Consider the following 27,567-nt stretch of genomic DNA (forward strand, 5'->3'; position numbering starts at 1 on the left):
ATTTCATCTTCAGAGAGTTGATGAGGAGGGCGAGTTTCACTCATTCTAATTCCTTCTTAATTTTCTTTTCTGAATTTTGTACTGAAATTCAACTTTTATCATCAGTTGCTTATCTTAGGAATTGAAAATTGATTTTCTAAATTTTAGTTGCTTTTTGAAAATTGAAATGGCGAATGAGAAAGAGAATTGCGAAAGAATGATAGTTAAGACATTTGGCCAAATAAAGCTGAATTAAAAGAATAGAAAAATTAAAAAGGTGTAAGAAATAGATCCACAAGTACGAGAATGTAGATTGATTGTTAACGTTTCTCTATAGTTGCAATGTAATGCTATTCATACATGAGATTTGGTTCTATGATAATTAATGGGATCACGAATTTGGCTTAGACTACTTGCATAAAAATTCAGTTATCTCGGGCATTCTGGTTTTAAGTTTTCAAGGGTATCCATACATTTTTTCAACAAGGACTTTGCTTCGCCATTTTTCTCCACTTCGTACAGATGCAGAAGCGTACCCCCAAATTGTACATTAGTAGAGTCAATTGACCGAAGGTCTCCATAAAGCGTGATGATCACTAGAAGGCACTCTGAAGCAGTTACATGAACCTATAAATGAGGACACAAAATGCAACATACATTAATAACTAAAGACAAGTAGTATCTTTTCAGGTCAAAATTACGTCTTACTAAAGGCAAAAGTTTTTCGGAAATCATCTAAATCTCGGGTAATTATTAGTTGCTAAATTAATATTCATTAACTTGCAAGTAAAGGACAGTAAAAAAACTAAAAAAGAATCATTGAGACAAAGTAGCAAGAGAAAGGTGGAAAACAAATAAAAATGCAATGGTTGAAAAGAAAAAGAAGATATGCAAGAGGGCGGTTGGTAAGGTTTTGCAAACAAATTTACTATTTTTCAATGAATTTATAAGAAAAATAAATGCATTTGAAAAAAATTCTAACAAAAAAAATGAATGTAGAACGTTTCACCTCCCCCCATTGTACCAAAAAAACAAAGTTAACTTTAGGAGGGTTCTCAGATTTAGATAGCTTTTGTATTTTCCAGTCCAATAAAAGATGAGCAAAATTAAGAATGAAAAATAAGGTCAATCCACAGTCTAATTTAATAAAGTGGCGGGTAGGGCATAATCTTTACATATGTTTACTACACATGGGGATCCATTACTTTTGATTTCCTGATATTTACTTTAAAGCAATGGACAACAGGATACCGAATGTAATGTGCACAAGATACCAACAGAGGAAAAAGGTCACAAACCTGCCCAACTTTAATTGTGCTTATGCATTCGACAACTTGAGGTGCCACTGAGTGAAACAACTGAACAGAAGCAGTAAGAAAAAATAGATCAATAAATAAATAAAATAAGAGTTTACATATTGCATGGAGATATATAAAGGTCGAATAATCTCGCCTACCTCCCGAACTAACAAAATTATGTTGGCATGAGCGTAAGTTTCTTTGGAGTCACCCAGAACCTTCTGGTAACTTGAAACAAGTTCCTTTATCAATGAAAGGGCAGATATTTTGACTGCCACGAATATCAAATACCAAAGGTTTAGTCTTGTAAAGATAATTAAAAAAAAAAAAAAAAACAAAAGAGGGCCACACCACAAGAGGGTACCTGTCCATGGAAATCCAGGTGACAGAGCAGTAGTCAACACTTGCATCAAGTTCTTATGTTGTTCAAGAATATCTTTTATATTAGCCACATGAATGCAAGCGGTCATGCAGTCCAAGATTTTCTCATGTGAAACAGGAACCTGCTCAATTTGATCCTCATCTGCAAAGAAAGATATGTTCAAGGAACTGCAGTATAAAAAGCATGACTGCAAGGAATTTTTACTAGATTGTTTCCATAGAATAAAGTTAACTACATACATGCAGAGGCATGTTGATGCTTATTTTCTCTTGGAGAACCTCTAAGAGTATGTGGACAGTGGGGAATTATCATTGACGATTTTCCCCAGACCTCCCTCCCTTTCCGCACACTACACTTTTCCAATATGTTGTATATCTAAGTTCTTTTATAAAATGTATAAGAAAGTCAAAGTGAACTCCATGGTTATCCTTGCATAAGATCGATGAAAACTAATTATACCAACCTGCTTTAGCACCATTGCCAGCCAAAGTTGCTTTCCCAGAAACACTGAGAGTGGAAGCATTACACATATCGTATAACAATGGAAATGCCTCATTAAAGAACTCTTGATTACCAAAGGCTTTTACAACCTGAAAGCAGACACAAGAAGGAATGTTAACAGACATGTGTTAAGAACTTTGCTTAAATATTGTTATGGGAAGCAGAAACAGAATATTTTCCACCAAGGCCCACCAAAGAGTTAAAGAAAGAATATGAACGCAGGCATACAACTAAACGGTAATTCTGGGGACTGCACAGTACACTGCAGACGGAAAGTCTGAAAGCTGTACAATCAACTAGTTTGACAGGAAAAGGGAAAGACTGGAATTAGAATATCATCAGAAAGGATACTCGGGTTGACTAAATTAATCACTCAGGAAAATAAATCAGATTTCAAATTCATCAGACATTCGATTTCTTTGAAAATTCAACCAATACCAGATCTTGTTTACACCAAATTATTGGCAATGGGTAAAGAATGACAATATTCTGTATGTTATTATACCCTAAATGGTTAGAGCTCCCAAATAGGGGGTTCTATATTCTTCAAAACACAAAGTATATGCAAACCAGGTGGGCCCACACACATGAGTCGATATTGGGTGACAATGAGAACACAGGACCAATTCCCTCATCGAATTCATCTGGCTCAGCATGAATCTCCCGATCATGATTCCAACCCGGGCTCAGAGTGGTTCTAATGAATAGCTTGATTTGATACCATTTGAAATAATCTTATAACTAAACGGGAATAAAATCTTTCAATCTCAGGTGAATCAAAAAATAAATCTTTCAACCTCAGGTGAATCTTTCAAGGCAGGCAGGCGTTAGCAAAACCATTACAATACAATTCAGTTAAGACCATAGCAAGTTCTTGTTGATCGCATACCAACAATCTCAAACCAGGCCAAAGTGAAACCATCCTGTCCAGGAGAGAAACATCCCAGCCAAAATAAGATGGCTGCACTTCTAATATCTGCTAAAACAAAATTAAAACCACACCGCTGTTCTGCACAGGGTCCAACTTGAAAAAGTTCCCGTAAAAAAAGAAGAAGAAGAATTATTTACTTATAATGTTCCTTCCTTTACAATTTACATTGGTACCATCCCGACATCCAACTCTTCCACAACCATCAAGAAATTAAGATATTGTTATAGATTAGGAGTATAGACCAATAGATAATCTAAATTTGTTCATGCATTAGAAGCAAGGCCAACAGCACGAAGTGTGCACCTAGTCTGGGGAACGCAAAGAAATAAAAAAAAGGTACCACGGATCCAAAATGGAGTATTACCTGTTCAAGACACGATAGAGCTGCTTCACGATATTTCTTTGCCTTTTTCATGCATGCTGAAGATAATACCCTCAAAACTTCATTCAGAGTATGAGGATCATCAGTTGATATTGCTTTATGACAAGACACAGAAAGTGCAGCAATTGAATACAATAGAGCTTCCTTTCCCTGCCCACACCAGCGGAAAGAACTATTACTTTAAGTAAATACTCTGCTATCGCTAGAAGTGGAAAAGAGCAGTCAGTAAAACATCTTGCTTATTTAAATAAATGAATCTGTTCTCTACCTCCCATAACCGACCAGGAATCTCTTTCATAAGAGATTTGAGCAAGACATTATAGTAAGAAGCCAGGGATTCACCCAAAACTTCACTGAGTTTGGAAATAGCCTGGGCTGACTGCAAGTTGAAAAATGAGACATCAAAAATGTATATCAATATTTGAATTATAAAACTAATTAAAATGCAATTTCTAAACAGAGTGATGGCAGGGTAAAAACAAAGCAATAACATCTACCTTCTTTTTACTTGCCCAAGAAGATGTTGCAATGCTCTCACAAATAAGAGAAACAATTTCTGCCAAGTATAACTGGAGGGCAACACGTTCACTACTTGTATGCTCTTCCCACAACTCTTCAAACGAGCCAGAAACATACTTGTCATCGTCAAACCTGTTCACAAACATGTCAGATTATAAGGCAAATCAATAATATATGAACAAAATTTCATAATCTTTAGAAAGTCTCTAAGGACAAGAGTCAGCATGTTCAATGTCTAACAAAACATATACAAAAATGAAAGGTATGTTAACAATTTACTGAAGTAATAGCTTAGCTGTCATGCCTACTAAGATAACTCAGCACTGTACTCAAACTCATATGGCATATGTTAATAAATAAGATGATGAAACCTTCAGATAAAAAAAGAGAAAATATTATTTCTGGACTTATAACAGTAATAAAAGGAACCAGTAATATCCACACCTTGAGATAAAAATTACTGGAAGTATAGCTGCAAGATATCCATCCAAAATGTCTGAGGCCTTGGATGAATAGCTTTTCAATAAAACCGCACACGCCACTTGAGCATTTCGGTCACGTATATGCAAAGCTGCAGTGTCATCGATCAACTTTTCGGCCTGAGAGGCTACTGTATGTTTTAAAAGTACTGCACATGCATCAGCAAAGGCTCGTTTTGATGCAGCACTTTTTTCGTTCTCCACAACTGGAAACAACAGCCTCAGTAGCTTGCTCGTATATGGTTTGATTTCAACACCAACTTCTTGAACTAGTAAGGTAATAAAGCTGGCAACACCAACCCTGCACCATATACACAATAAGTCGTTAATAGAGTATTCCTCAAGTCATTAATGTTAGGTTTTTTTTTTTTTTTTTTTTTTGATAAAATAGAACATACCAATAGTATGCTCCAGTTCATAGATAAAGAATAGTACAGAAGACTACTCCATTGAAACATTTCTACTCAGAGTAGTCTATGCCACATAAAAACACCTCGCCTTGCAGGCAATCTAGTTTACCTAACTTTACACGCCGAGCACGCAATTGTGGTACGCTAAAACTAAATACTTCCACAAGACTCATAGAGACATTCTTACTAGCATAGACAATTAATCCAACTAAAACAACAAGACCACTACGTGCTCTTCCCCTCTAAAAGGGTTAGAGCTTTCGACAGGCCCTACCAGCCCAAACACGAGACCAAGCCCAAAAGCCCAGGCCAAGTGACAACCAGAAACAATGGCAGAAACTCCAATCTGCATCTGCCAATCCATCATCGCCGCCGCCGTCAGAGGTTTTGGCGGACGGCCTTGCCAGCATAACATCAACAACTCCATCCCTGGCCTCTTCACGTGCAGCAGACCAGGTTGATTAGCACCGGAGTAGGAACCCGATCTTTTGAGACTCGATCTGTCTTTCCTCCACTCCAATCAGCAGCAGCGAGGACAACAACAAACCTATGAGCACGACCACCACCTGCGCCCGATCCCACGTCCTTCGGGTAACACAGGTCCACACCACACAAGCAAAAGAGAAGCCAAGATCCTTGCAAAGGTAGGAAAGTCAAAACGAAAACCAATCACCAAAGAGGAAGAAACAGGCAACCGCGTCTGGGCGCAAGCGTGCCCAAGGCTTTAGAAGAAACACGCCGACAGACGACGGCATCTGGGCGCAAACGGGAACGTGCGCAAGACTAGAGCAATGAGGAGCTCTGCTAGGGTTTTTTTTTTTCTGAAATTCTTCATTAATGTTAGGTTGTGTAGTAGGGACTTCTTTTGAACTAGAACTGGAAAATGCTTACATTCTTAGGAATAGACTACAAAGTTATCGAAGAGAACAATGTAAGCTCAGCTCTTATTGCCTGTTGTTAACTCTCATGACAATGTTGGGAAACATTTTAACAAGATAAGCTTTTGCGAACCAGTGTAAAGAACTAATAAAACTAAACATGTGCGGAAGCAATAGATCCTATGAAAATGCAACTTCCCAATATTAACTGAAATATGATGGGCACTCTAACATTGGGAACTAGGAAGAGGCCAAGCTGTCAGAGGAAGTGCAATAATACAAACAAGTTGTTACAGTTAAAAAAGCTTAATACTTTGGGAACGTGGTAAACATAAGGAGTTTAACACTTGTAAGAAATATAATTAGGTTAGACAACAAAATTTAATCCAGAGATTTTATGCTCATCAAGAAAAGTTCAGAAGTAAAAGTAACATTATGCTGGAGAGTGTTACCATGTATATATTAGAATTATATATTTCATCACCAGAGTTCTTATCGCATCTCACACTCTGGAGTATCTGATGCAGGACAAGTAGCAAAAGAACTGTAGAACTAGGGTTTGTTCGAGTACTCTTGGATTTGGTTGCTGTGTTCTTGTTTTTTAAGAAGAAAAGGGATTTAGAATAAGAAAGTTAAGAAGAAAAGGATAGAACTACCAGCATCACACCAGTAAGTTTCTAGGCATCACACCTAAGGTTAGGTTGCATCACACAAACACGGATAGAAGCAAAAGCTTTCAATTTTTATCAACTCAAATCTGAAAATAAAAGACTACAAAGGCCTCTGTATATAGGGAGGCTAAGATAATTCTAGAAATCTAGAATAATTAGGAATATCCTTAAAGAATCCTAAAGAAATAATCCTAATAATTATAAGAATCCTAACAATAAAGCCTAGATTTATTTGAAGGGGCCGTGACCACTTACCCAATTTCAGCTTAAAAATTGTCCGCTTGCTCCACTAAGAGTTTTCTAACCCCATTTACCTAATTCAACATCTACTGACAGTTTTGCCCCTATTAATCAAATTGAAACTCACAGATCTCTCTCCTCTTAGACTCTCTCTCTCTCTCTCCAGCCGGCAGTGGTGACCACTCCTTCAACACCTTCTTCGTCGACCTCGAGCCCCGTGCCGGCTAGCACATCCCAAGCCCCATCTTCGTCGACCTCAAGCCCACCGTCAATCGCTGATCACCGTTCTGGTGCCGATCACTGATCTGGTGCCAACCACCCTCAATCACCGATCACTGATCTGAAGCTCCCATCCCGTTGCTGTGCCGGAACCTCACCAAACTAAAGCTCCGCACATGCCGCGATTTGACTGACGCAGGCATGCTGTTGTCCACAAAGAACTCCAAGGTTTGAAGAAGCTATCCTGTGGATCGTGCACCTTCGGAGCCAAGGGAATGAACGCCGTGCTGGAAAATTGCTCGGCTTTGGAAGAGTATAGGTGAAGTGGCTCCGGTTGATCTGATCTGGTGCCCAGAGCACTTTTTTTTTTTTGTGGTATACCTTGAGCTCCGAGAGTGGGGAAGGAACATGTACAATTGAACATATAAATTGATCAATTGTGTCTGTAATATATTAATTTTGGTTTTGGGAGTTTATGCAATTCACTTGAGGGCAATAATATGATTATTGGAGGGTAATAATATGATTATCGGGGGGCAATAATATGGTTATTGGGAGGCAATAATATGATTATTGGGAGGCAATAATATGATTATTGGGGGGCAATAATAAGATTATTTATTTAAATAAACCTACAAAACCTTCAAAATTATAAATATCTTCATTGTTTATTAATTATTGATCCCTAATAAACTTGTTACTGGGGGCAATAATATGTTCATTGGGGGGCAATAATATCAGACGCCGGAATCCGGTCACCAGTCCGGCAGTCGGATTCCGGTCACTGGACCGAGGACTCCGGTCACCGGTTGCCGGAGTCCGCGGCCGGCCATTGGTCACCGGAGCACATGAAGGTGGAGGATGACTTCTCTCTCTAAGTGAGAAACGAGAGGGCAAAAAAGCCAAAAATAAATAAAAAGAATAAAAAAAAAAAATTGGGTATTAGGGAAATAATCTCTTAGAGTGTTTTGGGTAAATGAGGTTACAAAACTGTTACTGGAGCAAATGGACAATTTTTAAGCTGAAATTAGGTAAATGATCATTTCCCCTTATTTGAAACTACTTTCCAAATCCGGACTTAGAATATTCTGCTCGTATCCTTCATCAGTATCAGACACCTCTCACGTTCCTTACCATATGTCCTCTCATTGTCTCCTTAGTCTGGCCCATGTTCATAATCATAGGCATAAACAATTTGTGCTATGGGTAGTGTATATATGGGTCCCTAGTCAGCAAGGTTACCAATATGAAACATAATCCATTTTCCTTGTTATATGTCCTTTCATTGTCTCCCTAGTCTCCTGTGTGTTTGGCTGTTATGTTTATATGTTCATATCCATAGGCGTACAAGTTTAAACATAATTGCGCTTTGAAGAACGTGTTTATTGGTTACGTATGTCATTCCCACCAAGCTCGATCTCTCCCGGATGAACCATATAGCGAAGAGAAACCATGAACCAGAATGGGAGAGCTTTCCCCACCCAGAGTCATTCCCCCCAACCCACCAAAGTGGAGTTGCATAAAAGCAGAATTTTTCGACTTTAAATGAGGATGATGAAGGCTTTAATGGTTCAACTGGAGGACATGGGTATATGCCTGACAGCTTTATAATTGACATCATGGGTCTGGGGCAGTTAAAATCAAGATGTTGGATGGTGTCATGCGTTCTTAGGCTGGTGTGGCAATGTTGGATAGTGTCATGCCAACTTTGGATGATGTAGCGTATCTCCCAAAGCTACAGAACACGTGTCGTGCGTACTTTGGCTAATGTGGGCATATCTCCCACAGCTACAGAACAATTGAATATCCTTGAACCACAGGGCTATTAGTGTTCCATACCAGGCAGAAGCATCAAAATCATGCCTGGTAGCATGGTCCTAATGAAGGGAGAAAAGTCTAATTAATAGTATCATCCGATAGGTACTACTCAGGCCTCAATATTATTGAGAAATGAAGTGAACAGGAGATCAAGAACTTGATGTAAGCCTAGTTTGCAGACATGGTAAATCATAATCCTCTTAAACTCCAATCCAGTGCAGAAGTTCCCATATACAGATCCATGACTGGGAAGAGCACAATTTTTTTTGGGAATTTAGTGGCGCTGATGACAAATGCAGAAGTGATACTTCTAACTCCACCAGTTCAGAGTGTTTAGAATGTAGAATTATAAGTTTTAATTTCCTCTTATTTAAGCATGTTTCTTATCAGCAGGAGAAAAGAAAGAAAAGATCCAGTCATCCGATATTTAATTTTTAGAAAAGAAAAACCATGAGAAAGTGATTGGAGTGCAGATAAATCATATATGTTCCTAATTGTCTGTTCCTTATGTTGTGCTACATTAAGTTGTAAAATTATATACCTTGTATTGAGACCAACCCCAGACCGAACCAATTGACCAAGACGAGGAACCAATTGATCTAATGATCCTGCGTCCACGACTTTTATGCAGAGATCAAGAGTTTCCCACATGGGAGAGCCTTTTGAGATCGAAATTCTCAAACTTTCGAGCTTCTCTGTCTGTATCCCAGCATTTGCTGCATGCAACTGGAAGTGCAAAACGAAATTGAACAAAGGCACAAGAAGACAGAATGAGCTAAATTCTAAACACAACTTACAAATAAAATCTTGCCTACCTCCACGTAATTAAGCCCTTGGTCCTCCAGGCTCGATAAACTTTCCAGCATGCAACAAACTAGATCAGATAAATGTGGACGAATTGCAATGCCAGCCCCCTGAAACAAATCAAAGATAAACGATGGTTGTCAATAACAATTGAATTCTAATTCAAACAAGAGAAGATTGACCATTTAAGGTTGAACACACACACACACATATGTTAGAGATGCTAACAGAACCTTTTTTTTTTTTTCCATTGTATAAGATTCAAATTAGGTAAGCATGAACAAAAGAACTATTTTTAAATCTCAAACAGAGGAAGAACAAAACATATATATCCGGGCTCAAGGAGCTAACCAAGTTAAGGTCTAACCAGCTTTTTGGTCCACATTGGCAAAGATTCACCTAGGCACCACTACCATGTTCAGATAGGTACTGTGGTCAACTGTGCTTATAATGACTAAATAGTAGTAGCTAGACATGCCACAAGAATAGAACAGGAAAAAAGAATTATGTTCCCTTAAATGGAATTAGCAACAAAACCATTTACCCTTGCTGAAGGAGCCAGCTGTACAGTTAACACACCTCAACAAAATGTAATGAAATTGGAAGTTTATCATATCATGGAATGTTCAACTAGTTAGGTATTGTTACTTGGTAAAATGGAAAGCATTATATTATGCTGGGGTTCCATATGGCATTTCCCTATAAGACAACTCCATAATGTATTTAATAAATACTCGACTTCCCTTGAGAAGTGTATATAGCTTTTGGACCTTTCATTTCTTGCATATCATGTGGAAGTCTGACTATCTAAGGCTCTGCTGTTACTGAGGTTCTACTGCGGTTATTTCTAACTTCCACAGTAGGGGCAGTCTATTTCTTATGTATTTTTTTCTGTTACTTGTTTTTTCTTTGTATGAGTATTCTCTAAGTGGGCCTCTGCTAACTTCTTGTTTTATTTTTCTATAGGAAAAGACTTGTTTGGGTTGCTGACGATTGAGCAAATAAAGTTGGTCCGTTTCCTAAACCAAAGTTAAACAAAATGAAACTAAAGAGAGAAAAAAAAAAAAAAAAGCAATGCCATTGTTAGAGAACACAACTTTGTGTCCAGTCAAAATATTTCTTAACTGATCATAAAGCAATGCTAACTGGGGAATAGTTATTTTTCTATAAAGCAGAAGAACAATACTAACCTTTGCAAGCTTCATAACAACCACTATAGATGCCTTTCGAATACTATCAACTTTACTTAGTATGCCTTCTGTAAGCAAAAGAGGCAGAACAAGATCCATTGTTTGGCTTGCATCTGATACATCAGTTAGGGTGACATCAGAAAGCCTCACCGTCAATGAAGTTAAAACACGGCATAACTTGTTGCCAGAATTTCGAACAGTCTCTTTAATATCATTCATGGCATGGAACGCTGCTGACCATAACTTCCTTAAATGCTTCCCAACCTTTTAACCCCACAAAATAGAAAGAAATAGAGCCAACAAAAACCATATTAAGATTTTATCAATATAGGAACAAACAGAGAACAAATTATGTAAATATGGAATTATGCAGATCACCAGCGTACTCACTCAACATAAATAACGATAACAGAAAAAGAGTGGATAGAAATATGAAAGTTTTTATTCCCAATATATGAGAAGACTAGCACCTACATATAGGTATGAACTGAGGGGGCAAAACACAAAATATGGCAAAAATAAATACTAGTTCAGGACAGACACAGGCCATGTTCGGGAAGTCTGTGAGCACACACCTATACAAACTAACAAATTTTTCTAAAGTCCCGCCAAGTCTCTAAGAACACTCTTTTTCTTTTGTATATATGTCCAGTGTCCAAAGTTCAATCACTTATTGTTGAGAGAAAAATAAAAAATAAAAAATAAAGTTTAATCACCTTATATAAGTTGATAAATTAGACCACAGCAAGGAAAACAAATAAATATATTTCATTGACCAAAGTTGCACAAGCAGGACTTCACAGGGGATCACCTTATCAGTAGGTGAGAGATATTGAAAAAATGGTGCGTAAAGTCGGGCTTGCACAACTTCATGCAGGAGAAGATCTCTGAGTTATCTATATCTTAAACATGTAAGCAATGTAACTTAAAAAAAAAAAAAAAAAAAGTCCTAGTATTTACACCTAATTCCACCTACTGCAATTTGCACTATATAAACGATGTCTATATCACCTGATCAAACTTCCGGCCCTGGATAATATCTGCAAGGGCAAGACAGGATGCCTCTTGTGTGCGCCAAATCCTAGATCCACATTGTATTAACAAGTCATCAATAATGAGGTCCAAGTGTTCATCAATGGTTTTCTTTGAATCTTCCACCAGTGACTTCCATATGTGTGACATAGCATCCTAGATACATCGTATGAAAGTATGAACAGAAAGTTAATACAAAGATGGATACTTTCAATCTGTAACAACTCGTAATAGAAGGAAAGATGAAGGATGAAATACAACTAACTGAAGAATATAGGAAAGACACATTAATAATCATTTGACATTGAGAAACAGATACCACAGATGAGTTAGAAGTTATAGAGTTGTCACTGTTAAGAATCCATAGCTTTCATAGTTTAGGAAGAATACCGACTTATCTCATACCTGCACATTTTTGTCAGGATCGTACTGATAACGAACAAGCCTTGGAATTAAGGACCGCAGGTGTGGCTTCAGGGCATCTCCTGCTTGCTTTGCTATCTTTGAAAAACCAAAGGCAGCACCCCTCTTTGAATTCAGAGAAGTTTGATAATTAGCCAGATCCATAAACTTATAAATCAGATCTGGTTGTCCCATCTCATTCGCTACATAGCACAGCTCCTTGTATGTACTGAGTTTGCCTCCACTAAGACCTTCACCAATAACTCCCTTTGGAAGAACGGAGTCTTCAGCAAGCTAAATAACAAAATTCTAAACGCCTAAGAATACAAAGTATTGCAGATTGACAGAAAGAGACAGAAAGAAAGAGATGTATATACTGACCTTTATAGCCCTTTTTCTCTTCCCGGAACCTGTCAGAGTGTTTACAAGTGCATTTACCAAGTTTCCTTTCATTGATGCATCACCAATTTCATACACAACACTCATCCCTTGTGAGGCCAGCTCCTGCGTAAGTTCATTTTGTTCACCAAGAAGGTGTGAAAAAGCCTCCTACATGTACACAAAAATTTATAATCTCATACATCAAGTTACAACATCCATCACATGTCAATTTAAATATTCATCAGAAATGACTGATCTGTATAAATTTCCTCCCCATAACCATAAGCTCCATAAAATAAATGAATGAGACTAGATACATAAAATAATAACAATAATTTACTTTTTCATAGTATGAGCAAATGAAGAATTAAACAAAGATGAGTTTCATGGTGAAGCAACAGTATATTCTATAAATGACAAACATGTCAGAAGGAATTTAAATATAGAAAGAGGTTTAACTCAATAACATATAAGTAAGGATACTACACTACCAAATGTCATATTCTCATTGATCAACATAATGATCATTTTTCCTTGAGTAGTTTAAGATCTTGTGTTCTAATCAACTGTAAAATCTTAAATCCTTGCAGTTATAAAGACAACCACCATGACGATCTCTTCCAATCAGTCTTGAATTTGCGAATTCCTTATCCACAACCACCTTTTTTTTTGTAGCTCACTTGTTCTAACAGAACTTTATTTCTTCTTACAAAAAAATTTGGAATATGAAAACGGTGCTAGCTGATTCCATATTTGACCATGGACCAATTACATCCGCGATTAAAATACCCTGATGGCTATGATTAAAGCACTTTCATTTGAGTATTGTAATGTAATAGAAGATAACTTTTTAAATTGAATCGTGTGAGAAGGTGAATCAAAAAGATATGAATGGCTAAATGATGACTGAAATTCTCCAAGCAAAAACCTGAATTTCTGGCAGCATTTTCTGAATAGCTCGTTGATGGCCACAATACATGGTAATTGATAATAGCCATACAGTTCCAGCACAGCGATCTTCTTTTCTTGTACTGTATAGAAGATCGTCAAAAAGCTTTTTAGTAATTGCTTCTCGAACCATGTCATCACGATCTTTATTAGCTTCATTCATTTCCATGGGGCTATGTTTTGAGAGAGATAAACTCGCATCTCCCATGAGAAACTTAGAAGCCATGGAGAGTGAATAATTAGTGGTGAGAATCAAATCAGTAGTCACCGGAACACCACGCCACAAAAACGACAGTGCCTCGCCAGCGGCAAAGAGGATATCCTCAACCTGTGTTAATCAACAGTTGCAAGGATTAGAAATTTTACTTTTGCATGCGGTTGCAACTTAGTACTTCCACCTAGGAAATCAGCGCGCCAGCCTTTGTTAATTTTCATCCGCTACCAGACTTTTTCAGGAGCTTTTGACTGAGTAATGGTGGACATATTTAAACCTTGGTAATTTCTAAGTATGCAATTATTGACTAGTGAATGACAAACATGGATAAGACGACCATTTACATGTTTTCTATATGTGCACTACCTTACTAAGTATAAATGACTCCAGATGCTTAACATATATTTCCTCACTGGCAAACTCAACTTTGCTTAGAATTTTTCTTCTTTTCTTTAGTTAATAGTTGACGTACCCACAACATATCCCCATATCATTATTAGATTTCATAAACTAAGTAACCAGAACCAACCTAACAAGCTTCAATAATTAATTCAAAAGCACTCTTGATTCTTATCTTGTTATCCAAGTTGGGATAGGAAAATAGGAACTGAATTCCTTTCTTACTGGTGGAGAGCTTACCTAATAAGACAATTAGTGTACAAGAAATATAAGAATTAGTTTGTACAAACCTTAGATCGGGAAAGACTGAATATCAACTCCAGGGCAATATTAAGACACGCGGATGATGTTTCCTTGACACAGATGTGGCCAATGGATATAATAATTTTCTGAATTGCTTTGGTATCATCACCCTTTACTAGCTTTCGCAATCTTTCTTGTAAAAGCACCAGAATATCAACTGCAGTTCAATTCATGAGTAATAAAGATCTGTATCTAATGGTATAGATAATACATGATATGAGAAAAAACAAGTGGGTCACCTGAACATGACTCAATAATAAGTGAAGGCAATGCAACGATCAGTCCAATATGACCTAATGCTTGGACCGCTACTGATGCTAGTGTCGCAGTCTCAGAATTAACAACATCGACAAGTAACTTTAGGGTAGTTTGAAATAATGCCTCTGGGATCTGCAGAAATATAGACGTAGTCAGACATAATCACATAAAACAGCGAACAAAACAAGTTCAAATTTGAACATAAGCAAACTGAAGACTTTTATAGATATAGAAAGGAAAAAGAAAAAGAAAACAAATGAGCAGTAACTGAAGACAAAATTTATTTGGTAAATAGCAGACAAAACCAAAAGAACTGAAATAAAGAGTAACATAGCTTACATACTAATTACCAAGGGAATTATAATTCTATACGTTGCAACCGCTAGCCCAAGTCAATATGGGCCAGCTAGCCCAAGTCAATATGGGCCAGCTAGCCCACTTGGGTATCCTAAACCCTGCCAGCACACACACAATTTTGGTTTCCTTACACAGAGAGCAACTACTAGATAGGCTTGATGACTGAACATCTGGAAACAAAGGATGGACTTGGCATACTTATATACTATCAGCAAAACAACTGAACAAAACAAAAGAAACAAACAGAAAATCTAATGAAATACATTAAGGTGAACAGGGGCTATCAAGGCCAGATTTCTTTTCCTAACAGAAAAAATTAAAACATAAAAAAATAAAAAACAAAACAAAAAAAAAAAAAACAAATTTTTCTTTCTGAACTAATTTATGTTTGAGAATAGTCTTCTCCTGTGTATTCAAGAGCTTCCTTACTTTCTTTGTTTATTAGGATATGTAATAATACAATCCTGCCCACCTAAGAGACAGTTTTAATGAACTGTGAGGGACATCTCAACCACATATTAAATTTAAAAGCTGAAATTATAACAACTTAAAACTGTATATTTATTTTAATCCATTAAATTCACTTGTCCGTCATAGTCCCTCAAAAAATGATCCTTAGCTGAGCAGGCCTCATATAGATATTATAAAGGAAAGCTCGAGTATCACCCAAATAACTGAAAATATAGAATTAGAGGGAACAGCATCATTTATATAACTTACAGCTGGTTTTCTAGACATACAATCTGCAGTTACATAACCTAATGCACATAATGCTCCGTGTTGAACCTCAAACCTGGTAAATTAAACCAAGTCATAAAATGAGAAGTTATGTCTTTATAAAAGCAAAATGTAAAACTAGAAGACAATTTTGCTAATCTCAAGCAGGTAAACATTATTTTTTGTAAAAGATAGATGCAACCAACCTTAACTTATGTATTCCCCTTACTGAGGCAATTATTTCAGAAATAAGATCACATGAAGCAGCTGGAGGAAGAACGGAGGAAGCAATACCAAGTAATCGTGCTGCAGCTTCACGGGTATCTAAGTCAATATGACTCAATAATTGTTTTAGCCATTGAACTTTTTTTGCATAACGTGAAGCTACAAGCTGTAAAGAACTATGATTTGTCAGATGTGCACATGAAGAGAACAGGAAAATAGGAAATAAGATAAAATGCAGTCATGAGTCATGATCATGACCTCTGGAATATGAGATCCAATCGCAATCAATGCATTGGAAGCCTTGGCATGCAACTCAACAGACCCTTCATATGCCATAGCATGTTCCAGAAGTAAGCACATTGCTTCTACAGACGAGTGAAACTGAGTTGATCCTTTAATTGAATTATTATGCTCCAATTCTGACTCAAAGCACTTCAACAAAAATTCAATAATAACTAGATACGTTTTTGAGGGAAACTGAAGCTTCTGCTCCCGCATCTCAGCTGGTTCTGACAAGTTTGGCCGATGTGAAAGAATATAATCTAACATGTCTCCAAGTTTGGGGTAATGTAGCTCTTGTATCTGCTCACTCATACTTGACCCATCATCTTTCATAGGAAAAAGGCCTTCAAATGCAATCTCCCTTCGTAAAAGTTAATACTTTAGGGTTCCCATAATAAATATATCTATACAAGGATATTACAAAGAAAAAAATGCAATAAAGAGGATGGCAATAGTAATTCTATGAATAAAAGGTTTATAGAAATGTGTACACGTATGCATGTACATATATTATTTTCCCTTTCTTTTAAAGAAACAAAGATACAATTAAACTAAAACAAGATACAAACAAGGTGGATAAGAACCTAATGAGAAGCGAGGTAAAAATAGAACCAACTGAAACCCAAACAGCAAAAACAACTAAGCCCAATAAAAGCAAGATGGGACATTCGGACTAAAGAGCTAGAAGAACAGAGCCCCTCCCATATATGCAATTGCTGAGAACAAGTCATCCCTGAAGTTCAACAATCTTAGAGAGGTATGCAGCTGTCCAACAATTTTAGGTCTAGGGACATTGTTGTTAGTTGGATGATGACTTCTGTAGTTTGAGGATCGAGTGTTGGATTTATGGGCCACTGTCAATGTACTAACTTTATGCTTTTGTTGGATTAGAGCACATGGCCCAAAAACAGATGGGAACTATAAATAAATATGATCTTAGCCAATAAAGGTTAGACAAGTAGTCCAACACAGCAGCAGTAACACGAATAGGAGGCTCAGATGGGGAAGCAATTTTCAAGACTGTACTTATCTTTCCATTTAATAAAACGCTCTGCTTCCTATAAAATGATATAAATAAACATCCTGGATCCAGTTATCACTCACTCGCTTACATCCACAATGAAATGAAAGAATTTGGTAAAGGGATGAGAAACAGAAGTTGGAGTGGGAATAAATAACTGATAAATAAGCTGTTGGTCAGGTTGGATTTATTGTGGGAAATCTGTTCTCACCTACTGCTTCGTCTCTGTTCATATGTAATCCGTTTGTTATTATTTTATGATAATGACCCTATTACATGGCCTCCTTATGAGTTGGAACTTTTTATTCTGCAGAGTGTTACAGACATTTCATAATTTGGTGAAGCCTATGACAACAAACTCAGGATTTGTATTGTATACGTAGATAACTAGGAAACCAAATCCTTCAAGCGAATAGTATCCAAAGTCCAATGCAACCTAGGCAAGGACAAAGCCACTCCAAAGTGGGCATAGCTTATGGTATTTCTTGTCACGCCTAGTGGTTTTGGCTTGGCTCCAGTAAGATTGGGAGAAGATGATTCAGCAGGGGTGTGGATAGTAAAGATAAAATAAAAAGCATAAGCAAGTTTATGCTTATTCTAGAGTTACCAAGAATAGAAGATTTCATTACCTTATATCCAATTTAATATCAGCAGCCCCAAGCATACAGATATACCGGCTTGGACAATGTTGTAAGTCAAATAAAGAAGTCGCCCATCTTATAGCGCAGAATCTTACTTCACTTTGTTCCTGGTGTGCAAAAGTAAATTAGAACTCGATTAGGAAAAGTATTATGAAACCCCCATGAAGAATATATTCTAATTCCAGAAATTTAGAATAGAGATCGATTCCACCAACATGCCAGAGTAAGATACCTCTTGAGTATACTTGAGCAAAAGAGTCTCCAGATCCTTTAGTACTGTTGAGGGGGCTCCCTGTAGGTTAGATAATTACCAGGATCACTAACTTGTATTATGCATAGCAGTAGTTGTTCAAAGGACATAAAAAAATAATTTAATTAATTAATAAAAATCATATATATGTAAAATCTAAGTGTCATATATATATATATATATATATATATATATAGACACACACACAGTCCGTCACCACTATGGACGTCCGTTCCTTTTCTTAGGTACGGATTTCAAGTTTTTTCCCACTTTCCGATCACACATTCGCATCTTAACCGTTCAGTTTTGAGGTCCTAATGTATAGATCATCTCTGCAAAATTTCAGCCAAATTGATGATCGTTAACGCTTTCAAAACTGCAATTTACAACAATGTACACGAACGGTTCCGGTTTGACAGATTCGGTTCGTTCATGTAAATTGCAGTTTTGGATGCCTTAACGATCATCAATTTGGCTGAAAATTTGCAAAAGTGATCTATACATTAGGACCTAAAAACTGAACTATTAAGATGTAAATGTGTGATCGAAAAGTGGGAAAAAACTGGAAATTCGTTCCTAGCTTAGGAACGGACCTCCGTTCCTGAGCAAAGTTCTATATATATATATATATATATATATAGGAAGCATAACAAGCCATGAAGATAAGTACTCCTATACGAGAGCCCATCAACTTTTACAATAAGAAAGGTTAATGAAAAGCTACAAACTCAAGGGAGAATAATGTAAAACTTATGGTTCTTTTGTTTCAGTCTTTCCCGCTCTCTTTTCTGATTGCAAGCTTGGTGGATTTCTTTTCCACTGTTTTGTATCTCCTCTATTTAAGCTATATTGTTTCATCTTTCTTTTTACTTAAAAATAACCAAATTTCATTCAACTGAATTGTTGTTTCCTAAAATGAAATAATGATTTGATGTTTAGATCAGTTTGTAGTTGTAGACGAGTTGTAAATATTGTCTGTTGGATAACTTGTCCATGGCATAAACTTTTTCCAATCACTGAAAGCATACTATTTCATAATTAAAAATGAAAGATCATCTGAAAATAACTTTAACCAGAAAGAGAGAAACTAGTATACCTTATACGCAGTGGAAAGAGAATTTGTTGCTTCTTGAATACTGAGGCGAAAATATTGGGTCTCTACCTTCAATGCATCAAAAAGACGCACAGCCATGTCAGTCGTATCTCTGAAAAAAGAAAATTCAAAATTAAATATTGTTACACAATAAGTTCGAAAAAGAACACAGATTTTTTATTTGAACACCCATACTTACTAGATATTAACTAATAGTAAATGGTACAGAAATTTCCAACCAGTAGAAAGAAAGCAAAGAAATTGAACCTGAAAAGCTGAGGCATCCGCTGTGCAAGCAATCCAATAGCTTGATAAGCGAAAGTTCTGGAGTCCCTATGAGTAGCATCTGGGTAAATTTGGTACCAATATCAGAGTGAGATTCTACCACTTTAATATAATGGTAAAAGATACAAATAAACGAAACTTGCGGGTTTATGGAATAACCTGATTCTGAACTTGAAGCAGTGTCAAGTGACTTCAGTATTCCACTCAGAATGACAGGGCCCATAAGTTTAAGTTGATCGATTATGGACTGCACGCATATAAATTAAAAGAAAGAGAAAACATAGAGAAATAAATGTTAATTGACTAGACAAGAAAATTCAACTTAAAGAGTTAAAACCAATAGGAAACAACATTAAAAAAGATAAAAAGAAACATAGAGGTGAAATACAAAGAATGAGTGATGAAATAAGAACTAACAAAAAAATTGACAGGTTTTTATATTAGTTTGCATGTAAATAAGGACCTTGACAACTGTCTCAAATTGAACACGAACTCTAACTTAATAAACCCCAATAATTTTTCTAATAAGCCGAAATCAGACTTCCGTAATGTCATCATGTGAAATAATTCAGGTACTGAATTGGTGGATCAAAATCCACCAAATTATACATGTTTTATTCTTTTTCTTCTCCATTTCTCAATTTTTCATTTCAAAACCGAATAGCTAATTACTGACAACTATAAAGCTAACATGTCAAACTGTAACCTAGAGACGCCTTCTTCAGCATACCTCCTCAAAAAAAGTTTCAGAGGGAAAACAAGATATGCACCAAATCATGAGATCCTTACATGTTTAAATACCCAGACAGTGAATTCCATTCCCAACTGCTTCAACCTTGATGTGGTATCACTTCCTATTAAGTTTCAAAACCAACATAACAAAAAGAATTATCAGTATTAAGGCTTTCTATCACATTGCAATACATAGGTGACATACAAAATAGAAATAATTATGATCAAGACAAGTATATCCAGAAAAAAGAGATATAAAATGGATCAAAGTTGGAAATTGTTTGCAGCTGATATCATCTTGACATTCAGTCAAGAGGAAGTTGGTTACAGCAGATGTTATCTTCAGATGCAGTGAAGATCACGTAACTAGCATTAGTGGAATTCTAGTCCTATGTGTTATATTTTGTTTCTTTTTCTTTCTTCTTTTTTGGATAGATGAGGGCCTTAAAGAGACTTTGTTTATCCTTTTAATAAGGTTAGCTTCATTAAAATAATATATATAAATAAAACATAAATACTTTTGCAGCTTGCAGATTGGAGTACAGAGATGGCATCGAGCTGATAGAAAGTCTGAATGGTTGCAGCTAATTTCCATCTGTGATATTTAGACACTGTTCCTACAATTTTTGGATTCCTCTGCTACAAATTGTTTCTAATTCAATGGCATTGTTGTAATTTCTAAACAAAAAAAGGGCAAAATCATCCAGATATGCATGAGATAGGCGTTCACCTTACTCTGAAGAACAATTTAATCTGACGAATGATCAAAAAACTTTGGACCACACTGAAACACTCGTTAACACCTTTTGGTTGCAAATGAGAATATGGATCAAAAATATGGGAATTCAATATCTTTTTTACCCTGAGAAGACAATTTCCATACCATAGATGCAACCAAAAATGCACTGCAAGGTTGAAGGGAAACTGTTAGCGGCTGTAATAGACCGGCAGAAAATAGACATCATTTTTCCTTTCAAAGCAGGACTTGCTGGAGTGACTCTAGATTCAGGACCAACATTTTGAGATGTAGCAGTTCCTGCATTTAATTGGTACATAAATGTGTTAGATACAATAAAATAAATAAAAAGATATTGTACATGAAAATGAATATTCGTTTTAGCCCCTGTATATCAAAAAAAAAAAAAATGCAATCTAACTTGGCTGATGTAAATAAAACTAAAGTATAGATAAAAGGCCTGAACTCCATGCATGTATATTAAAGAAACAGAATCAAGGTTTAGAATACAAGTACAATGGATGAGAAATTTATCAAAAACCTCAAGACAAATACATAAACCAAAACAGGAATGTGTTTGATTTGTCCTAAAACTGATGTATAAAAAAATTAAAAAATTAAAAATAAAAACTGAATTTCATTTTGATAACTAAAATAGTATCTGAACCCTGAAGAGAGCAAAGCCCAAAGAGATGCTCAAAACGAACCATAATCTCATCCCAGCTTCCACAAAGATCCTTTTTTTCCTCTCCATACAACGATAAAAAAAAAATAGCCAAAAAATCATCTCTCCCTAAAACCATGCCCCCTTTCCTGCCTCTGAAGACAAGATGAGATGTAGAAACATAGGCTATACTTCTTTCATTCATTCCTGTAGCGGATGATTCGCTTCTCCGCGGCAGTCTACTCATTCATTGATTAGCTGGTGGTATCTGATACCACTCTATCTGTGCTTTTCTAAATAGAAGGAATAATTACATCCCAGGTGACAAGAAGTCTACTGATTTGCAAGCTATGTGGGGAAAACTATAACTCAAAAAAGCAATAAACATCACAACAGCAAGCAAAATAGAAACAAAAGAGCTAAAACACAGCAGCACTCTAATGATAAGAAAATGCCTGGAATGGACTATTTCAGAATTCTGAAAAGTCAAGAAACTGACCCCAACTGGAGCTATAATTTTAACTAACCATAAAAGTCACCCTGTTATGCTAGTTTCTGATTAAAAAAGGACTATGAGCAGCAGAGTAGCTCAAACATAGCTCCACATAAGGCCAATACAGATACTAATGGTATAATAGAATTTAGAACAATCAGAAAAGTGAAAATCAAATCCAAAATTATAAATGGCAACCAGCACATGTAAACCAATTAAAACAAAACAAAAGAACTTTATACCCCTACCATTAAATAACAAAAAAAGTCTGTTTATGAGGACTGAATCATCTGAATTAGCTCCAGCAGCCTTCTTCTTTACAAGCTCCTCTCCTCTCTTGACGACAAGCTCTTGACTAGATTCAATCAATCATAAACAAATACAAATCCAAATATTAAAGACCTATCAAAATATGAAGGACACTAATTAAAATGCTATTAAGATTACATATAATGGGAAAATTAGTATATACCAATCTATGGAGGCAGTCAGGTAGAAAGGATAAACGAGCTCAGGGGCCAGCTCCATGGCCTCAACAACATTCAAGATCCCTAACTGCTTGCAGACAACAAAGTGACTAAATGTCCTATTACCCAATATATGTTTACTCTAAAAATAAGATTGCTACGAGAAAATAATCACACGCACCATGAGTAATATGCAAGGACTAATAGCAATAAAAAGTTCTACTGTTAAATTAACACTTCTGTAGGTAAAAGAAAATATTAACACACACCATGAGTAATATGCGAGGACTAATAGCAATAAAAAGTTCTACTGTTAAATTAACACATCTGTAGGTAAAAGAGAAGTTATCTTTGTTTCTTTTCTTCTTCTTCTTTTTTTTCAGAAGACATGATGAGTTTAGTATATAATAGAGATAGACCAAGGGCGGATAACCAGTCCATAGACAAGGGCTGTGAGAAAGAATCTACAAAAAGTGATAGAGACTAAGAGCTAGAATAACAAGAGAAACAATTCTCACTTCATAACAGCCAAATCAGTATAATATAAGGGAGCAACCCTTAAAACCAGTAACGGCACTCGATCCTAAAGCTTTTCCATTCCCGCGCTTTTCATTTCCAATCGAGAAAAATCAAGAAACTAAATAACCACATAAATAATGCCAACAGCAAGCTCTCCGTATCTCTCTTGCCTTTCCCCAAAAGCCTGGAAAAGATTACTCAACAGCTAAGGAGATCCCTATGGAGTATACAACAAGTTCCAATCTCCTTGAGATTGGAGCATGTGAGGTCTTTCATAGGTTTGGAAGATGAGGAGACGAAACGGGAGGTAGACCTTTTTCTTTCACCCCAAAGATCCTTAAACCCCCAATTTGGGAGTGGAAAGAAACAAAAAAGTTCATAATGCTTAAATTTTTTGCCAACATAGCCATTTAAGAACTACAAATTTAGGGAAAATGATAGGGGTTTCTTTCTGCCCTAACTCTCATCCAAATAAGGGAAAAACACTTTCCCAACATTTTCTTTCTTCCATTCTCTCTCTAACCAAACAATAAAAAACAAGACCAGACATATTGCATAATGTCTTCCTACCCATTTGTCCCGTAAGTAAATGTAGCATTAGATAAACCATCTATAATGTCTATATGATAATAATTAGTATCACAGAACAAAGGTTTTCAGCCTGTACTAAACCTACCTTTCTTGTTAGAAGCATATCACTGTTCAATGATTGTCTAGCTGTTACGCGGTTGGCTTGAGCAATTGAAAGTCCTGGCGGGCATTCTCTGTTTTGAAGAGGCATGAACAATTTTTAGTTTGATATTGCAAAAAGAATGTTGTTTAAAGAGAACTGCTTTGAGATTTATATAACTCCACTAGACCTTTGAGATGATGGCTGATATAAGATTGTGTGAAGGCAAAATTCGATAAAAACGTTTCTGTCTTGAGAATCGTTTATCAGTCCATACTTTGCAGCAACTTCTCCATCTATTCCGCTTGTGTGACGTTCACCAATGACCTGAAATCAAGTGAGAACACAGTTATAAATATTCATGTAAAAAAGAACCCACACATTGCAACACTTATTGTAGGATTTTCTTTGCAGAGGTTTGACTCGGATACCATGCCCAGCTTTGTTGGTTTACCATCTTTTTTGTTTTTAAAGGAACAGCTTTTTATTGAAGAAACAAAAAGCATAATACAAAGGAGCGGACAGGAAGTACACAGAAAACACTAAGGGAGATAGCAAGAGCATTAGACTAAGCATCTCAGCTGTCAATAAAACAGCAAAGTCTAAGAATGCTAGACCACAGCAGCTTGCTATTTAGAATAATAGAGGAAAGTGTAATATTGAGGCCCATAGACAGCCCAGAATTTGGCTCTCTCCCACAGATCTTCAATCCACGCCACCATATGCTTCAAAAATCCCTTTATTTCTTTCCATCCATACCACCGCGCATCCCCAAAGGATTTGGCCTGTTTTTCCTTTGCCAAATGCAGAAGGCTTTCACTTAACAAATAAATCCTCCCAGCCTCCCTAAACAACTTTTTCCATAAAGAAGTAGCCACTTCACAATGCACGAAAACATGATCACACTCTCCCCTTGAGCATTGCATAGAATACACCGATGTGAAGGGAAACAACAGCCTGGTCTCCTCCCTTGAAGTATACCTCCCATGCACAACAAGCCATCCCAAAATCTTTACCTTAGGAGGAACCTTAGCTTTCCCGAGAAAGTTTGCCAGAGCACAGACCAGATCTGAGCCATCACTATTCACTAATTAGGTAGCTGTGAAAGGATTTGCATGAGAACTTTCAAGCACGCTTGAGCCACCATCTCCTTTAATCCAGGTTGCAAAGTGATTGGAACAGCAAGTTTTTAAACTGTTGAGTTGTTGGTTTACCATCTATAGTAAATATTTAGGCTATTAAGCTGCGAAGCAACAATTTTTTAGGCCAAATTCACTTTGTTTAAGCCTCTTGTTTCTTCTTAAGCCTAACCTATGACAGTATATCTATCTAAAATTACAGTACAGAGGTCAAAAATAAAAAAAAATAAAAAATTGTGCGACAAGGGATAGAAGAAAACCATATAAAACTGTGAGATACCTTTATAACAAGTCTGAGTATAATTTCTTGGTGCTGTTGAGGAAGCTTGGAAACGCCCAACAGAAGCATGGGTGACAAATTTTCCTTCTCCTACAACAGAAACATGAGATATCATTCGATTTTGTCAACACTAACTAATGAACATAAGAACAGCCCAAGGGAAGGAGCAAGAAGAGAAACCTTTCTATCGGCACGATCCATTGCCATCTCGAGGTAGAGAATGCAAACATTCCTCACGATTGGAGCAGAATGAGCTTCCGAGTATATAGTCCATAGTTCAGTCAAGGGCAAACCAATCTCAGGTTGATGCTTCACTCGCTTGTTCACATGACTAAGTATTTCTAGCACCTGTCAGAAAACCCCAATTTCAATTCAATTTCAAGTCCACAATCTAACTCTACACCGATATAGTAGAATTTTAGCTGTGAAATTGAAGATTAAAACCCTAGACACACAGAGCTTGCTTCAGAAAACCAATTAGAGAGAGAGAGGGAGGTGACCTTGTTCCGGACGGCGGAGGAGTTGGAAGAAAGGGAGGAAATAGTATAGGGGAGGAGCTTGGAGAGTAGAGGTTGGAGGTTGGAGTCGTCACGGAGAGCGAGGCGGGTGAGCAACCGGTCGAGCATCTCTTCTTTCTCTTCATCCGATTTGGAAGATGATACCGACGATGGTGTTTCCGCCATTTCTTTCACCGCACGACACACAAATTTGGCGGTAAAACTTTTTTTGCAGACTCGACTGCTGGGTTTGATTTCTTATAGCTTTTTTTTTTTTTTTTTTTTATGTCTTGTAGCTAGCTTGTGCAACATTCAATGATTTCAATCATATACCAGCCCCGTCGACTGAGAAAAAAAAAAAACGCATATGAAAGGACAAAAGAAAGGGCGGGGGCCCCAGAAGAAGAAAGAGGGAGAAAAAAAAAAGGAGCTGACGCGGCCAAGTGAAAAAAAAAGGAAAAGAAAGGGCGCGGGCCCAGAAGCAGAAAGAGGGAGGAAATACATAAGGGGCTGACGCGGCCCAAGTGAAAAAAATATTAAAAAAGGGCGCGGGCCCTAGAAGAAGAAAGAGGGAGGAAAAATAGAAGGGGTTGACGCAGCCAAAATGAAAAAAAAAGAGAAAAGAAAGGGCGCGGGTCTCAGAAGAAGAAAGAGGGAGGAAAAACATAAGGAGCTGACGTGGCCCAAGTGAAAAAAAAAAAAGAGAAAAGAAAGGGCGCGGGCCCTAGAAGAAGAAAGAGGGAGGAAAAACATAAGGGATTGACGCGGCCCAAGTGAAAAAAAGAGAAAAAAAAAGGTGCGGGCCCCAGAAGAAGAAAGAGGGAGGAAAAACATGAGGGGCTAACGCGGCCCAAGTGAAAAAAAAAAAGAGAAAAGAAAGGGCGCGGGCCCTAGAAGAAGAAAGAGGGAGGTAAAACATAAGGGGTTGACGCGGCCCAAGTGAAAAAAAGAGGAAAAAAGGGTGCGGGCCCCAGAAGAAGAAAGAGGGAGGAAAAACATAAGGGGTTGACGCGGCCCAAGTGAAAAAAAAGAGAAAAAAAGGGTGCGGGCCCCAGAAGAAGAAAGAGGGAGGAAAAACAGAAGGGGTTGACGCAGCCCAAGTGAAAAAAAGGGCGCGGGCCCCAGAAGAAGAAAGAGGGAGGAAAAACATAAGGGGCTGACGCGGCCCAAGTGAAAAGAAAGAAAGGGAGTGGGGGCCCCAGAAGAAGAAAGAGGGAGGAAAAAAAGAAGGGGTTGATGCGGCCGGTTGTGCCCACTTGCACCAACAAGTTTGTATTCCTACTATTCTCTTAAAAAAAGACTTCTAAGGGTAATCATATTTGGGTAGTGCATTTTATATCCTATGTTGACTTTTGGGTCTAAACTTTGTTTTTTCTTAGAAAATCTGTTTACACTCTTGAGAAAAACAAACCTTGCATTCAACATGCTTAATTTTTTCACCTAACGGTTACTTTAACAGGCGGAATCACTGCTACTTGTTTCTATCTTAAGCTGAGGCAGACGTTCTAAAAACAGAAAATCTAGATTTAAAAGATAATAAAGGAATAAGGTTTAACACAAATAAAAGAAACAACATGTTTATGTTTATATATAAAGATTGACAAAATGGATGGGTTATCTGAATTTATTTATTCAAACATAATTACAAACTAAGAAATTCAGAGCCTCATTCTCAGGTAAACAGCTAAAAAGCTGTTTAGCTATCCATAAGAATGATAGATACTTACTTGAGAAAGAAAGCACACTACTCCACTCTAGACAGGAAGGAAAGAGCACACTGCTACTATGACTTTCTTACTTCTTGAGAGAAGACTCTTCTGCTCAATTTTTTTTCTCATGCCTTACAAACTGAACCTAAGGC

General features: G+C 36.9%; 1 protein-coding gene across 3 annotated transcripts; it reads right to left on the bottom strand.

The window, feature by feature from the left end:
* Window positions 1-227: 227 nt before the first annotated feature.
* Window positions 228-26,007, bottom strand: LOC112202403 (proteasome adapter and scaffold protein ECM29). Of its 3 annotated transcripts, XM_024343408.2 has the most exons (35): window positions 25,710-26,007; window positions 25,390-25,557; window positions 25,210-25,299; window positions 23,981-24,117; window positions 23,797-23,884; window positions 22,607-22,689; window positions 22,383-22,489; window positions 21,125-21,277; window positions 20,299-20,363; window positions 19,669-19,756; window positions 19,492-19,570; window positions 19,228-19,336; window positions 18,114-18,173; window positions 17,870-17,988; window positions 16,196-16,580; window positions 15,919-16,103; window positions 15,716-15,788; window positions 14,620-14,770; window positions 14,368-14,537; window positions 13,445-13,792; window positions 12,517-12,684; window positions 12,139-12,429; window positions 11,713-11,889; window positions 10,702-10,965; window positions 9,523-9,621; window positions 9,249-9,433; window positions 4,437-4,772; window positions 3,971-4,124; window positions 3,742-3,852; window positions 3,456-3,623; window positions 2,123-2,249; window positions 1,642-1,800; window positions 1,436-1,548; window positions 1,278-1,337; window positions 228-606 (listed from the first exon to the last, which is right to left on the bottom strand). In XM_024343408.2, the coding sequence occupies exons 1-35, from the start codon at window positions 25,890-25,892 to the stop codon at window positions 409-411; spliced, it is 5,451 nt and encodes a 1,816-aa protein (XP_024199176.1). In that variant the 5' UTR covers window positions 25,893-26,007; the 3' UTR covers window positions 228-408. The 3 variants fall into 3 exon arrangements, 2 of the variants coding, with proteins under 2 accessions (XP_024199176.1, XP_040362033.1); XR_002937341.2 differs by lacking the exons at window positions 228-606; window positions 1,278-1,337; window positions 1,436-1,548 and adding an exon at window positions 1,899-2,008 and having other exon boundaries at window positions 1,774-1,800; XM_040506099.1 differs by lacking the exons at window positions 228-606; window positions 1,278-1,337; window positions 1,436-1,548; window positions 1,642-1,800 and adding an exon at window positions 1,994-2,013.
* Window positions 26,008-27,567: the final 1,560 nt, after the last annotated feature.

This window comes from Rosa chinensis, chromosome 5 (assembly GCF_002994745.2).
Source record: "Rosa chinensis cultivar Old Blush chromosome 5, RchiOBHm-V2, whole genome shotgun sequence".
Taxonomy (NCBI): domain Eukaryota; kingdom Viridiplantae; phylum Streptophyta; class Magnoliopsida; order Rosales; family Rosaceae; genus Rosa; species Rosa chinensis.